Below are 17,292 nucleotides of genomic sequence, written 5' to 3' on the forward strand. Positions count from 1 at the left end.
CAACAGCACCAATCCATGGCCTCGCACGCAAACTACATTGTTTTCAGCGTTTCTGCAGTATCCATATAAACAGTTTTCAAAATATTGCATGTAAATGCAAAAAACATTTGTAAACAACAATACAAAGACGACCCTCAATTAAATTTAACTGAATAGAAGAGACATGGATATACATTGCACAGGCATCCAACTTGCGTTCAGGAGTGGTAAATAAAGTTGTTTTGAATTATTTCTGCCTTGTAATTGTCAAACCTGATATGAACCCCATTGACCATGTAGTGTTCAATGGGGTTGACCATGAAGTGATAAAAAGAAAATATACAAGTGGTTGAAACTTATTTCAATCATTGAAAGAAACAGTAAAACCCTGGTAAAAAAAAAAAAAAAAAAAAAAAGCTAGCCCAATGTCGCAAGATGAAACAGTGCCAAACAAATATTTCATGTGTTATGCTTCACCTTTCTCGGCGGAATCATCCCTGAGAGTAGTCTGTCCTACAACTTGGATTTGCAAGCGTTCAATCCACACCACAAATCAGTTTGCCAAGGTCCCTATTTCCTGTGCTTAAAACAAGCCAGATCGAGCAGTGAGCAGACAGTTTATCAGCTCCTGACAGTCAGTAGTGTTGGAACAGCAATACACAAAGCTCAAAAAAAAAAATCCTAAATGCTCATGATTGTCGATTTCTTTTCTTGCTGCCCAGTGTTACTTAAAATGAACTATGATTGATTGAACCTTTGGCCACGAAACTGATTCCACACACAGTTGACTGCTAATTCAGATGTTTCTGTTGGAGTCAACTTGCTTGTCCATATTGTGATGCGTTTAAATGCTGGCCGCCATGTCAGTGTTCGTCTTTCAGTTTTCTTGGACTGCTGCACTGGCACATTTGGTATGTGTAACTCAGGTGAATTTATTTCCGCTACCAATGAGCCAACTGACGAGGGATAGAAAGTCAATGATTGTGACTCTGTTCACTACTGATTCACCAGAAGCCGGTGCCAGTTTTGTCATTTCTTTTTGTTTTTGTCAAAAAATTAAAGTGGGTGGCTTCTTTCTCCGTATTTTCCTATCTTTGAAAATCCAACATAAATAGTACATCGTCTTTGATAAACGGCTTTAATTAGTAAGAAGACAATAAATAATCTATGCACATTTTTCATTATTTGATAAAACAGGCTGAGTCAAGTGCATGGTATTTGTCTGTAAACAACACATACAAGACAAAAAAGCACACCAGTAAATTCTGACCATGACTGTTGTATTTGGCACTGACTAAATGAGAGTTTGTTTGGATGGTCCCTTCTCTTCCATTAGTCTACAACGCTACTGATTCGGGAAACTAGATTTCTTGGAAAGCTTGCAGAATTTAATAAATTATAAATGTAATATCCTACATAATGCATTTCTTAAATGCTTAAAATGTATTCATAAAACTCCTGTCGCTCGCAAAGAAGCGAGTCTACAGTAAATCCAGTTTAAGAGGCACATTGCACTTGTTGAAAACATCCAGTGATGGGGGAAGTCTTTCTTCGGAAACATCTCCAGACACATGGGAAATTATCTATTTTATGTCTCGGACTGCTGCAACATTGGTCATCGGAGAGAAATGAGAAAGCCACCTCCTGTACAGTAAACTTTTGATTGTGGTGTAAAACAACTGGATCAGTGCACTGCATGTGAAACCAACAAACACATGCTAAATAGACTTTGTTACCTATTGTTGAAGATGTGCAGATGTTATGTAATCAAATAACATTTTTAACTACCCTATCAATTGACTTTGCAAACTACAGTTATGCAACTGAATCAATATTAATGGCTTTTGAATAATGTAAAAACAGCTCGGTCATGAAAGCTTCCTCAAAAACAATTACAAGTCAACATATGTTCCTATAAATGTTTAAAATATAGAAATGTGGTGATGAAATTTGCAGCAAGCAGCGGAGCAGGTGCTCAATGTAAATGAGTTATTTCAAGGTCAGCATGAATTCAATCAATGGGCATTAACTACTGATAGCGTCGAACATCTCGGAGTGGTGTGTGTGCACAGACCTTCCGACGCTCGAATCAAAGCGTCCCGTTAATTTTATTACCACTGTACCAGCTCCGAGCGGCTCGATACCTGCGCCTCAGCCAAAGACTCAGCTGCAGGGAGAGAAGAAGTCTTTGGGGAGAAAGATCAGAGGCCTCCTTTCTGCCTGCTGCCTTCAAAGTCACGGCTGAAAAGCAGCCCAAGTGTGAGTTCAGCGGCTCAGAATTTCAAAAACAAAAGGAGAGAGAGCGAAGGGGTGGGAGGTGGGGGGGGGGGGCATCCAACTGAAACATCTTTGGAACAGAGTACATGACCAGCGGATGGAATATTGAGAGCCTTGAAACAACCTTTCCTCGTGCACTCTTGCTGGTCTCCTCCAACTCTCCCCTGATTCCTCACATGGACAAGGATTGTTTTCATACAAGCTCAACATAACAACACTCTGGACTCGGGATGCAGCGACACGATACCAGTTTCGGTAGCTGATACACATAGATAAATGCTATGCATTGCCCTATGCGCACTGTGGGATGCAGTAGTATCCTGAAGCTTTCAAGGCTGTTGGAGGTGCACAGTAGTGTCGGTGGTTCGAGTATAAATAAGACTTACTAAAGCAGACCATCCCTACTCTGGACAATGGGGCCCCATGGAATCCGGCACCGACGTGTCATTTCAAAATTCTGACAGTCAACCTGAGCCATTTTGGTAAACCTGATAAATAATATGAAATACCTTTCAAGGAAACATAGTTCGCTTCACACTGAGAAGACTGACAGAAAAACAATTTGTCCAGTTCATGCAAGGGTTTTCTCCAGGTACTCCAGCTTCTTCCTCACAATCTAAAGACCTACTTGTGGTGGTTTCTACCCATTACTGTGGACGCAGTGTGATTAACTAGTGAGTGGTCCATGGTGTACTCTGCTTTTTGCCTGAAGTCACCTATGATAGGGTGGGTATAGAAGTTGAATTGATGGATTAATGGGTATCTCTATCATCAGCAAATTATAACACAGTTTCAGAAGTATTAGTGAAAACCCTGCAGATACATAACACTGGTATTATGGGTAACTATGAGAATTATCTCACAGATGCACAATATTGTGGTGGCTTTTCACCCCAACTCAACAAAAGTGCTCCACCACAGTACACTGAAAATATTAAATGTTTTCCCCAAATACAATTATGTATTCCCTGTTAGGCACCAGCATTTTGCACATGACCTAAAGTAAACTTGAATCTGTAATATATATAAGAAAATTAGAAACTGCTTTCTGGTCAAGTTGTGTATCTCTGCAGTTTTGCACACTCTGCTTGATACTATAGCAACTACAGTTTGTAATTGGGAGAATAAAGTTTCCCATCTGACATCTTAATGTACATTACCTTCATCGCACAAGTCAAATACTCACCAATTTGTTTCAACTAAATAAAGCATGCAATTACCCCATCAAAATGCTCACTGATGATGTAAAGAATTTCCCACATACATCTGGACCAAGTAAAGCAATCAGCCACTGTGCCATTGCACGAAAATGATCTGTGCTGACATGAAAAGGGAAGGAAAGTTGAGCTCCATGCTGAGTGATAAATACCTACCATTTGATATTCTGAAAGAGCAAGGGAGGTTTCTATATTCAAATGGGTACTGCTTCAGGCTTTGTCTTTTGTTTCTGTGGCTAGCCTTTTGAAGGGTTGCTTTTTTAAAGAGGATTGCACTGCTGAGAAAGTAGCAAATATATGGCTTCAGAGCTAAGGATGAAAAAATTAAAGGCGGAAAAAAATCTTTTTATGTGATGAAATGACTAGGCGGATTCTCTACATGGGGCTTAGAAAAGCTCATGAGGCTGCAATGACTACTGAGCTCTCACGTCGAGTTAAGCTTATTTACAAAATCAACGTCAGCATGACAGTCTGGGTGGTGATTTTGAAAAATGCTCCAAAAAACATGCAACGCTTTATTTGTGTTTATTTGTATTTTTAATTGAGTGTGCTAGACCGAGGGCTGAGAATACGTATTGGCAGATAAGCAAGACAATTAAATTATGGTAGCTGTTCTAATAATTAAATTTCAGATGCTAATTATGTCTGATAATGCAGAACAAGGCTGAGAACAACTGACACATCCTGAAAGTGTTCTGAGTGGGGAATTTTGATCCCTTAAATTGTGCTGTCTGTGTCACTGCATGTGCACGAAGGTCCCACACACAGAAGCAGGTTGGCTGAAACGGCTTTGAGCTTCTACCTTAAGTAGAGGTGGAAAATGTGCAGACGTTCATATTACATTAGATTTCATTTCAGTGAAGGATGATGAACATTAAAAAAAAAGGGCATTTAATTGTACTGCAGCAAAATGGATAAAGGAAAAAGTAACCAGCTGAAAAATAACAAATTCTAATGTAAAACAAACAAAAACAAAAAAAAAAACATGAATTGGTCACAGAAATGTGATTGCTGCCATCTAAACGAGAATAATTAGGTGATTTTTTTTTAATCATTTTTACTTTGCAAATTAATTTTCGGTGTATATAATTGGGCAAAGGGTCTTCAGGGTGCCTAATAAATAGTACAATATAGATTAATAAACTGCTTGGACCTTGAAATTGAAAAGTCAAAATTTCCATCTATGTCTTTGCAAGCGATTCCTTTGGCTTTTGCTGACTTCCACCTATGCTTTTCACAAAACCAAAAACCAACAAAGTTTTGACGTTATACCTATTGATTGTTGTTATATTGTACCTCATTGATTGTTCTTTTACTATCATGACAGAAATAAAATATATCAATAACAGGATTACTGTATGGTGAATTCAAGACTATGAGGAATGCAAAAATGCTCACTCAATCAAAGTGACACAATACAAGAAAAACCCATTAAACAAGCAAAATACAAACATGCAAGGACATGAATTTCTCCCTACAGTCAATCCACGACACATGCTTACTAGCAGACAGACTGTTTGTTACTACAGAGCCACAACACAAAAACAACAGAGTATAACGATCCATCGTTAATATAAAGTGTTTCTTTAACTGCAAAGAGTACAAGAAGATGATATGTGGGATTTGTTTCATATTCAACAGCACAACTCAGAGAGCCATACGTTCAGTCAGAGATATTGATATCCCTAAAATTTTGTTTTTATCCTCCAGGCCACCAAACATCTGCTACTGTACCACAATGTGAGGAAATTAAGTGATTTGGGAGAAAGAGCTGCATAATAATACATAGCTATATGGGCGATTAAAAGCTATTTCTGCTCTAACACTGTGCCCATGACTCAATCTGTCAGTGCTGGATTTTTCTACATTACTGCCTGATACTTCTCCAATGTCAGGAAACTAACAGACCTGTGTGTTTGAAAGTAGAAAATCCAATTTTGTGCAAAGGTGACTTGGCTGCTGCTGACAGGTTGCCATCATTTCACTGGACGCACCTGCCGGTCAACCAAACGTGGCCCACAACATACCATCTGCTCCAATTTAATATGCTTCACGCACTCAATTTAATTGTAAAGCTTCCTTCGGGGCATGCTGAAAGAATTACAAACAGCTAATGTGAACAAAAAGAACTGATTAGGAATTTATCTCAGACAGCTGAGGTGAGGTTCATTCTTACTGCAACCTACTGTAATTTCTTTCTCAGTGCACGCTGATGTTTATTGATACAAAGTCGTCCATTCGGAGCAATTTGGGGTTTCGTGGGCAATCATACCACTAATATAGAGACTGATCGATAACAAGCTCTACAACCCGAGGACCTGTTTACACAACATTATTTCAAGTGAAAATGCATCATTTTTGCATTTTCATTTCAGAAAACCTTTGTGATTGCACTGCAGTGTTCTTGAAACATTGTCTGTCTACTTGTGAATGTGTAGAAGAACTATTCACTATGGTTGTGGTGCACATGCAGTAGCAGCATTTTAGAAGAGTTGCGTTTCCTCCCCTTTTCCATGGAGTTGGACCATTTCCCAAAAGTTCCACCTTGGGAGATGTTTTTAAATGGGGCATGAGAGGTTGCCAACTGGGCTTTTGTGCTCAACCTGGTTGCAATGCAAGCAATTGTTAAGAATGTCATACAGACGTTCCAGTAAATACAGAGAGAGAGAGAGAGAGAGAGAGAGAGAGAGAGAGAGACAGACAGTGAGATAGACAGAGAGAGAGAGAGAGAGAGAGAGAGAGAGAGAGAGAGGGAGAGATATCTAATTTAGGTCCTATTTATTTCAGGACTGAACCTCAAAATACTGAAGACATGCACATGTTGATCAAAGTAGTGTAAAGCAAACTTTATGATCAAAATTACAATACACGGGCAGGGGCAATACAAAACACTGCAGTGACTCACAAAGTTGGTCACAAACTGAAGAGGGGATTGTGCATAATGTCAGTATGAATTGGATGAGCATAACAATGCTGAGCCAATGCACAGTATTTATGCCAAACAACAAAGAGATCCCCACGTTTTTATCTTGAGACTTTAACATTTAACATTGCCCACTTTCCAGTGAGTTTTACAGCACGTATTTTCACATGCTTGAGATTCCCTTTCAAAGGACAGATGAAGAGACGTGTTGAAGTGTGGCTTGCATTCTTCACAAACAAACCAGCAGCAATTTTTTTTGAAATCTGTGGTTTACCATCTGGGTATGTCATCTTGCCAGTACATTTTGGCTTATGTTTAAATGAGTACTGGACTTTTTTTTTGTAAATAATATCAAACTTTTTATAAAAAAAAAAAAAAGTCCATAAATAGAACCTGTGAGAAGTGGAAACAGTAATAATAATAATAATATAATAATAATCTTTATTTCTATAGCACTTTTTATACATTAAGCAACACAAAGTGCTTCCACAAAAATTAAAAACAGTGCAAAGATAAAATAGATGAATAAAAAGCAGGTGAACACACACGCATACATGCAGACACACATCATAGGTGAAGACATGCCGAGTGATATGGAGACATGGCAGGACACTGAGGACTAAGGTGAGGAAAGGGACATATTTGGGCCGTCCACACTGGGGGCGGCACAACTTCCGACCACAGGGGGCGCCGCCCCACAGATCCCCCCCCAACCGGGCAGACAAGCCAATCCCACCGCATACGCGGGGGACCTGCCAGGTGCCCGGGCAGGGAAACCCATGGGACGGCTCCACCAGTGGCAAAAACCGGCCACCACCAGTGTAGCGCCCCCTAGAGGAACCACTGGAGATAAAAAAGAAAATTAGATAATTATCTGAAATAAATAAATAGAAGTAGATAAATACATTGATCAAATACATAACTATATACACACATACATGTATAAAATCAGTTAAAAGCCTGATTAAAAAGGTGAGTTTTTAACCCTTTTTTAAAAACCTCAATGGACTCTGCAGCCCTGAGGTTCCCCGGCAGGCTGTTCCACAAACGGGGGCCATAGGAGCTGAACGCAGCCTCCCCGTGAGTCTTGGTCCTCGTTTGAGGGACAATTAAAAGGCCGGTGCCGGAGGACCTCAGGGCCCGCGAGGGTTGATATGATAAAAGTAGTTCGGATAAATAAGAGGGTGCAAAACCATTAAGACACTTAAAAACTAGTAAAAGAACCTTAAAATCGATCCTGAAGCGAACGGGGAGCCAATGCAGCAATTTTAAAATAGGCGTGATGTGGGCCCGCCCTCTGGTCCTCGTCAGCACTCGTGCGGCAGAGTTTTGTAGGAGTTGTAGTGGTGCTAAAGTTTTCTTGGGGAGACCAGAGAGCAGGGCGTTACAATAGTCAATTCGACAAGAGATAAAAGCATGCATTAGCACCTCCGCGTTTGCCTGAGAGAGAAATGGGCGGACTCTGGCTATATTCTTCAGATGATAAAAACCAGTCTTTGTGACATTTTTGATGTGTGAGATAAAATTAAGCTCAGAGTCAAAAGTTACGCCCAGGTTCTTTATAAATGAAGATGAGTTAAAATCTAGCAGTTTTGGTAAAAGTTTCTCTCTCTGGTGTTCAGGACCTACAACTAAAATCTCTGTTTTGTCCTGGTTGAGCTGGAGGAAATTTGCTGCCATCCATGACTTGATATCTAAAATACAGTTAAAAAGGGCATCAATCGGCCTTGTGTCATCAGGAGACACGGCCACATACAGCTGTGTGTCGTCAGCATAGCTGTGGAAGCTGACACCGTGTCTCCTGATGACATCCCCTAGTGGCAGCATGTATAAATTAAAAAGGATTGGGCCTAAGATCGACCCCTGGGGAACCCCATAGTGGATTTCATGGGTACCTGAGGAACGTGTATCCAAACTTACAAAGAAGCGTCGATCTGTGAGATAAGAACTGAACCAATTAAAAACATTACCAGAGATGCCGACCAGATTTCTAAGTCTGTCAAGTAAAATACAATGATCAATAGTGTCGAAAGCAGCGCTAAGATCCAATAAAATCAAGACTGTGAGTTGTTGGGAGTCTTGATTGTGCCTGATGTCATTTAAAATCTTTAAAAGGGCTGTCTCTGTGCTGTGGTTCTTCCTAAAACCAGATTGATGCTTCTCTAAAATGTTATTTGTAAGTAAAAATGTATTTAATTGATTAAAAACTATTTTTTCTAAAATTTTGCTAAAAAATGGTAAGTTGGATACAGGGCGATAGTTATTAAGAACCTTGGGGTCTAGACTGCTCTTCTTCAGAAGGGGCCTCACCACCGCCGTTTTAAAGGCGGCGGGGAAAACACCCGTCTGAAGAGAGCAGTTGACCATGTATAAAAGCTGTTCCTCAAAGAACCCATAAAATGACTTAAAAAGTGAGGTAGGAATCGGATCTAAAAGGCAGGTTGTTGGTTTCACTTGGGAGAAAACTCGACCAAGTGTTCCTGCATCAACCAGAGCAAAACAGTCCAGTGATTCCTCTGGTGAAGACACCAGTCCAGGTGAGTTAAAAGGTACAGTTTGTAAAGGTAAAAGACTGGATCTGATGTCATTTATTTTGCTTCTGAGGTGGTGGGCATAATCCTCGCAAAAGGAGGGAAAGGGGAGCGAGTTTTTATTAAAATTGGTGTTTGTTAAAAAGTCGAAGGTGGAGAAGAGGAGTTTGGGGTTATTTTTGTTGTCACTGATGAGTTTTGAGAAATATGAAAATCTTGAGTGTCTGACTATTCTATTGTAGGCTTTGAGGTGGGCCCGGAAAATGTGATAATGAACCATAAGTTTTGATTTTCTCCACCTCCGTTCGGCAATCCTGCAGTTTATTTTGTATTGGTGAGTTTCCCTGTTTTTCCATGGTGCTGGTGGTTTGGATTTATTAAGGATTCTTGTAGTAATTGGAGCCACCAGGTCTAGAGTTGACTTTAATTTACTGTTAAAATCGTCAACAATAAAATCACATGGAGCGGGTAAAACCTCAGCTGGGATATTCTCTAAAATCTTTATAAAATTATCAGCCACCTCAGAAGTTATGTAGCGTTTCCTCACCGTTCTGACCGGGGCCTCCTGCTGCTTAAAACTGGTGACATTAAAAAACACACAAAAGTGGTCGGACACAGCCAGGTCAACAACAGAGGTCACACCAATGGCCAGGCCATAAGAAATGACCAGGTCCAGGGTGTGGCCTCTGTTGTGAGTCGGCTGTGTGACGTGTTGTTTAAAATCCAGACATTGGAGGAGAGTTAAAAATTCTCTGGACAATGAGTCCGAGTGGCTATCCATGTGTATGTTAAAATCACCAGTGATTAAAATTCGTTCAAATTTAGTGTGGATAATAGTTAAAAATTCAGAAAATTCAGCGATAAAACTGCTTGAATGATGGGGAGGCCTGTATATAATTAAAGAGAGGATGGGGGGACTGCAAAAAATAAAAGCGTGATATTCAAAGGACGTAAAGCTGTTAAAAGTCACTTTGGATGTGCAAAGTTTCTCTTTAGTGATGGACGCAGTTCCTCCTCCTCTCTTTCCATCCCTGATAGAGAATAAAAAGTTAAAATTAGGTGGGGAGGCCTCGGTAAGAACAACTGGTGCATCAGTGTCAAGCCATGTCTCAGTGAGTAGGAGGCAGTCTAAGTTATTATCTAAAATCAAGTCATTAATGATAAAAGTTTTGTTTAAAAGAGAGCGGATATTTAAAACAGCCATTTTAATGTTGGTGCTGGGTGTGTGTTCAGTGTGACGATTTAAAGGAATGAGAGTTTGTGGTCTGCTAAAAGTCCTGGATTTGAAGGGTCTCCTGGTGGTGACTGTGGGAATGGGCTGGACAGTGTCCTGAGTTTCTGTGAGGAAGGGCGGGGAGTGGAGGGAGTGGGCGTGGCCTGCAGGGAGTCAATCACCTGGGGTTGATTGGACGGCGTTGTGGATGTTACCTGTTAAAACGGAGTTGCCCACCTCATTCGGATGGAGTCCATCATCCCGATAAAACACAGAGCGGTTCCAGAACAGGTTAAAATTGTCTATAAAATTAATCTTGAGCGCTGAGCAGGAGTCCCGGAGCCAAGAGTTCAACGCAAAAAGTCTGGAATAGCGTTCGTCACTGTGGAAGTAAGTGGGGATGGGCCCGCTGATAAAAACGGACTTACCACAGCCATCCAGGTAAGAAAAAAGTTTTTTAAAATCTGCTTTGAGCTGCTCCGACTGGGGCCGACTGGTGTCGGTGTCATTGGTGCCGACGTGGACGATCACCCGGTGAATGTAAGTAAGTAAGCATGACACCTTGTAGTGAGCGGCACAGTTTTATATATGAACACAGTTTGATAGCTACAAATTCTGTTTTGTTTATATCAATTTGGTGTGATCAATTTGGGCGTTGCGGTGTAGAAATTGGTGGAAATGAGTGGTAATCATTTTGTTTTTGTGTATTGGTGTAATCCCGGTGCAGAAGTAATACATTTTATTCAAAGTAGATTTAAAAAACATTATTCTGGTAAATTAACAAGCTCACAAAACACTCGGAAAGTTTTGCATTTTCACTTGAAAACGTTGTTGTGTAAATGGGCCTAAGAACAATTGTCAAAGCTAGGAAGAGATTGAACACAAAATACCTTATAATAACATTCACAAATAAAAGTCATGGAGGGCCATTTGGGAAAAAAGTGTCTCCCGACAGTAACAGCTGCATATGCTCAAGGCTGAACTAATTTCTGATGTTTTCAAACACAATTAAAAACAGAACTAAACATAAACAATGCAGTTAATTGGTATGGACTCGTGTGTGTGTGTGTGTGTGTGTGTGTGTGTGTGTGTAGTAACACATGTTCCAATATATGTTTTCCTATATTCCATATTTTGGAAAGCTGTCCATCTCTACACCCTCTCTATGTCGCCATTTGCTTCACTTAGTATTTTTCTTAATGACATAACACATGAGACCATGCAGTTTTCTTTCCAGTAACGACTCAGTGCCTGAGAATGCCACGATCCCTGTGGACATGCCAGTAAGGCTATTATGGTCATTGCACCTGAGGAAACAGTAAAGTACACCAACAATGCATTTTCCTCTGAGCATACTACCCCGGCTCTTTCTCTGTGTGTTGCCTTTGCCTGTGATGATGTTTTGCAGGTTGTCCTGGGGATTACTGGTGGTGGTGGTGGGGGTGGAGAGTTGGATGTGTGTATGTGTGTGTGTGTGGGGGGCTTTTTCCTCACATTTACCGCTGAGACGCAATATTTGAGGGCATATACGCTGTTAGCAGTGCAACTAAACAGTATCAGATAGAGCTAGTGAGAACAGCATTCTGCAACAAAACCTTACTGTACGCAGCATAGTGTTTATTTACCCCTCTAACCAAATAGGTTTATTTTGACTCAAACAGGCAAAAAGCTCGAAGCTAATTATTTGATTCACACGAGAGCTAAGTTTTTTTCACCCAATGTGCCTTATGAAATAAAAATGTGTGCACGTGGTAATGTTGAATTTGTTCCAATGTACATATACAGAACTCCATGCTGGAGACTAGTGTATCAGATCATGTCAAATAACAGGAGAGTAACATTGAACAAGGTGGAATAAAAAATGTAATTAAATTAAAAGGTTTACTTACATGCAAACTGTAACAGAGCATCTCGACTTAGGACAGTCCCAAAGCTGTTTTCTGCTTTACATTGGTACTTCCCATTGTCAATTATTTCACTTGCATTAGTAATAATTAGGTTCCCGTCAATTAAGCTGTAGCGATAATCTGCCTCTGGATCCACTTCTGTGCCATTGATGTACCAACTGAAAAAAAACATGGAGAAGAGAAATGTTTTATTATCTTTGTGATGAATGACAAGCTAATGAGCTGTGGAACGTGAACTGCAATTAGGAGAGAGACAAATATATGCCATACCTGTATGTGGGTGGTGGATTCCCTCGTGCCTCACAGTGCATCACCACTTTCTTTTCATCAGAATCCAAAGGAAATATCGCATCATCTGGCTCTTGGATAAACACAGGCCCAAGTTCTTCACTTTCTATAAGACGAGAAAAGGAAATAAAGACGAGGATGATTGTAATTATCACAACAGGAGCACCACTCAGCTTTCCTATTCAATTACTTTTTCTATTATTTCCCAGTTTGACTCGAGCATGACACAGAAAGAGAAAGAAAAGAAGTCACAAGCTCGTCAATGAAATTGAGTTATAAACAACAAAATATGATTGTCGCTATGTCTACATGGCAGAAAATAGACTTTCTGACAGGTGACAACACTCCTGTGATAGATTGTGTCACTGATCTGCCTGCTCGATACTCAAAGTGAGATGTGTTAAAACGAGAAAACCTGCTGGAAGCTGTTGTTTTTCCAAAGGAGATATAATAACCTCTCAAGTTAGGAAGGGATCGCTATAATCATACAGTTACTCTTATTGGATGTGATTCATGTGGTAAAAAAAGCCTTGCTGAAATGTCACACCTTAAGACTCAACCCTTAAACCATCTCCTTGTTACTTCATAATTCTTGCCAAAAGCAGGAAGTGAGAGTCCGGAATTCACACCAATAGTTCTTGTCCAGGTTTGCACATACAGTTTGGGGAGTGTACGTTAGTTTGCTATCTCTGAGGTCTGATCCCCACTTTGACGTGGATTCACATTCCATTATAAAGCATACACGTTCAAACAAGAGTACCCTGCAGTAAACAACCACAGCAGGGGAGAGATAGCATTAGTAAGATAGTATTATCCATCATCTCCTCGCAGAGATCCGTTTGTCCTTTTAGTGAATAATTCCATGACCCACCCATTGAACAGAAGATAGGACATTTTTTATTTGTCATGGGAGGGAATGTTGCCACACAGTTCCTCTTTACTCTCTCAGCTCCTCCAAGCTGTGTTTACCATTGTTCTGTTTTTTGTGTGTTTATTTTAAATAACAAGCTCTGCAAGGAAAATTACAAGGCATAAAACAAGCCTATGGTAAAAATGTCAGCCACAAAAACCATCTGCAATCCAGACACTGGTAAATTCTGTTCAACAAATATTTACTGCTTGTTGCTCTCATCTCTGTGCACTGCCACAGTATTCAGTGGCGATACATGATATAATGAAACAGCAGTTTTGACTGTTTTCGTTTTGTCATTCAAATATCCTTCATTTAAGATAGAAGTCAATGTAAAACATCTAACATCATGCATTGAATGCTTATTTCAGGTTTGTGGACTCGTTTTCTTCAACTTCTTAATTACAAATGGGCAAACTGAGCTATTAACTCAAGTTTACAATTGCTGCGTACAAGAAAAGAAACACCACTTTAGTGTCACATTTGAGCTTACTTACTTCATAAGAGATCCCCAAAGTATAGAACTGTTATACCTGGAGCACTCAGGATCCTACTTTAAGGCACAATTGGCCTTCAAAAGTGTGTATGTTGTGTACAAAGGGAATGCTGCCATTTTTTCTTTTTCAGGGTTTGGAGAGTGTAGCGTTCATGTGGCTCACATAGAAATAGGAAAATACCTTATAAGGGGCTGGCAATAGCTCTGGCTATGGAATGTGTAGAGATAGCTGCACATTACAAACACTGCCTTCCTCATAAAATTTGCTATATTGTTGAATCTAGCGATACAAATCACGCTAGATTGTATGTCTTTTCATTGTTCTGATATGAACTGAACGGGATCAAACATTGCTTTGTCTGCAGAGAAAACCCTGTGAATCTGAGGCCACCTTTCAAGGAAACATCATTTCCGGTTAGAAAACTACATGTTTCTCCTGGAATGGTTCTAAACTATCGCCTCCCAACAGATTAATCTACTCAATATGTTAACATTTAGGATAGAACTAGTTAAGTTTGTTTTGTTATATTTATCTACCCTTCAAACAGGAACTATAATAAAGCTGTAACTCATAAGCCAGATATCATGACTGCGAAATACCATTCAGGATTCAAATTCTCGGAACAAAACACAAAATACCATGAATAACGTGAAGAGCATTTTCTGGTTCTTCATACAAGAGAAGTGGTTCTACACTGGGTGCTGCCTTCTTCAGTAATTTAGGCAGGTAGGATAATTTCCAGGACGTTTTCTTGTCTTCATCAATGTGATTTCTTTGCATAACTTCCAGTCAGTTGCTCGATAACAATGGGTGAACTTTTGCAAGATTTGTGCAAATATTGCTGACATATGCACTATTTTGCAATCATAATGTTTCACATTTACACATTTTCCGAATTACATTGCTATCAGAAGTGTAGTCAATTATGTTTTTTCATGGTTTGGTACTCGGTTTTGGATTATATTCTACTTTGACAAAGGATTCTGGTCTAACTATTGGCACATCGGTTCTGGACACTGCCTGGATGTGACACTGGGTCACGATTGATACATACCTGCTTCCTTTTTTCAGACATGTTGAATCACATATATGTGTTGTATGTATGGATGTATACAAATATGTATGTTGAGATTGGTGTGTGAATACTTGCATATAGAATATTTATTTTGTGTGTAGGCATTTTCTTAAAAGATCCCATTCGTTATTCTAACAGATTATTTTGTATATATTTTCACATGTCTGGAACAATTAAGAATATCCATACCTTAAAGAAAAGTTAGAACAACCACTTTCAAAGATCGTCTACATGACAGGGTGCTTTGCCACCCTGCACTGCAAACACAAATTGCTGAAGCACATCTAGAACATTATTTGTGTATTTGCATTTAACATGTAGTATGAATGCACCCGAGCCTTATGTCTCAGATATTCTTGGTGATTTAAAGTGGCTCTTATGTAGAAGTATCCCCGGCACAATTGTGCCCACACATCGATGTTCTCTCATGTAGTGTTTTCTGCTGTTGCAATTCTCTTCAGTTTCTTTCTTTTTTCTTTTTCCAGAGTACTCCGCTCTTTGATCCAGCCTGCTGTTAATACAGGAGTGATGCACTTAGTGGCTAAGGTTTCTTCACGATAGTGCATTTCAGAATTTAAGATAAAAAGAAATAAATACAAACAACCAAACAATAACTACAATATTGAGCTCAACAAAATACTCAGCGAGATAATACATTTTTGACAATTATAACCCCAGGGCAGAAATGTTCAGGTTTTGTTTTTTTTTGCTTGAGACTGCATTGAGCACTTAGATATGGTTGCATTTGATGTGGTGTTACCTGTTTAAACAAAAAAACTAAACAAAACAAACAACAAAAAAAACAATGCAGATGATTCAATCTGAGTGCCTGTCACAATTAAGAATGAGAAAATGATAATCGTTTCTCCTGTGGTGTTGATATACTCTCACTAGTCTCCGCTTTTCGGGAGGAAAATACAAACCTTTCGAAGTAAAGTCATAATCACCGGAGGAAAATTAATCAATACCATGTTGTGAACCTTGCTGTGCATAACAAGCAAAACCACACAGTACTACACTTAAAAGCAAATGAGAAAACGCCAGGTGTCTTCATTTTATTTACATAGCTCTCTGTCCATCGATACAGCCACTCAACAACGTCAGTACCCTGCATCTGTCCCACTTAGCACCGGGAATGAATCATGAAGAGAGATGAAATTATTTATATTCCCAAGAACACCGTAAGGTTTCTGCTGCTGACAAGCTTAAAATATTAGAAACGGATGCTGGATATTGTCGAAGACCAGACGAATAGTGCCCAAGATGTTGATGTATGTAGGTCGCAGATGACATGCAGTCAGATGCTGAAAAAATTGATACTAAATGTAAACTTTATGAACACTTCACGTTGTGTTTTTAAAATCTCATTCTGTCTCCTGAAGAGAAGGTTGCATTTAAAATGACTATAATTCCCATAATGTGGAATAAATGTACACTTAAATACCTTCGAACTAAGCTGAAAATTGTTCATTTAACCTCACAGTTGTTTCATTTCACGTTAAATTTGGTGGAGCGTAGAGCCAAAAAGAGAAGCATCACGTCTCTTCTGACAGTGCAGTAATTACAGTAAGCACCTGGACTTCATCAAAATCTGAACATCACGTTGTGTATATTGTACATAAAGGCTGTGCATTCTCCTTTCAGCTCATGTGTGATGCCAAATGTGGTTTTCATTTACCTCTAAGTGCTAAATAAATGAGCAATTTTCCCACGATTGTGACATGAGCCAAGACTTTATTTTTCTAATCATCATTTGATTACTCAAGCGCTGGTGATCACCTATGATTTTTATTATTCCATTGGTTAAATGTGTTTTAAATGTGATTGGGTTGTGCATGTCGTTATTAAAGAAAGTGAAAAATGTCCACAAAAGGCATGAAAACGAATGTGTACGTGCACGTGTGTGTGTGTGTGCGTGTGTGTGTGTGTGTGCATGCGCGCATGTGTGCGTGCGCTGTTCATCTACCTTAGTGGGGACCTGATTACCAATTAGACCAATGGAGACTCACGTCACCCTGAGGAAAAGTAAAATGTAGATGGAAAATTATTATTATTGTTTATTTTTTACTGTGAACTTGTATTCAATGTCAGGCTGTGATTAAGGTTTGATTAAGGTCATGTTTAGGATGATGGAAGTATTAGTAACAGCTAACACGAGAGTGGATCTGTAGGTAGTGAAACCTAGAAGTATGCATGTGTGACAGCATACAGGGTTGTTCCTCAACATTGGCAGGGACCTTCAACGGTCCCCCATAGGGTCTCAAATCTAAGTCCCCATAAAGGATATCCATAATTTTTTTGTGTGAACATTTATTCAATTTAGATGAGGGTCGTGTCGGTATATAGGCTAAGTTCAGGCAGGCAGCGTATAGTTTTGAGTTGGAAGCACATTTGCGGGAAATTAGTTTTAAGTCATTGCGATGTCACTCGGGGGCATAGAAGTATATTGTGTGTGTGTGTGTGTGTGTGTGTGTG

General features: G+C 39.6%; 1 protein-coding gene across 1 annotated transcript in view; it reads right to left on the reverse strand.

Annotated features, from left to right (window-relative positions):
- cntn5 (contactin 5) overlaps positions 1-17,292 on the reverse strand; it is a gene marked incomplete at its 3' end in the record, with an annotated part of 94,000 nt that overhangs the window by 58,379 nt on the left and 18,329 nt on the right. The window contains exons 3-4 of the mRNA XM_080502406.1: positions 12,318-12,441; positions 12,030-12,205 (exon numbers count right to left, since the gene is read on the reverse strand). Coding sequence (XP_080358532.1) covers positions 12,030-12,205; positions 12,318-12,441 — 300 coding nt within the window. The remainder of the gene's footprint in view (positions 1-12,029; positions 12,206-12,317; positions 12,442-17,292) is intronic.

This window comes from Blennius ocellaris, assembly GCF_963422515.1.
Source record: "Blennius ocellaris genome assembly, chromosome: 2".
Classification (NCBI taxonomy): domain Eukaryota; kingdom Metazoa; phylum Chordata; class Actinopteri; order Blenniiformes; family Blenniidae; genus Blennius; species Blennius ocellaris.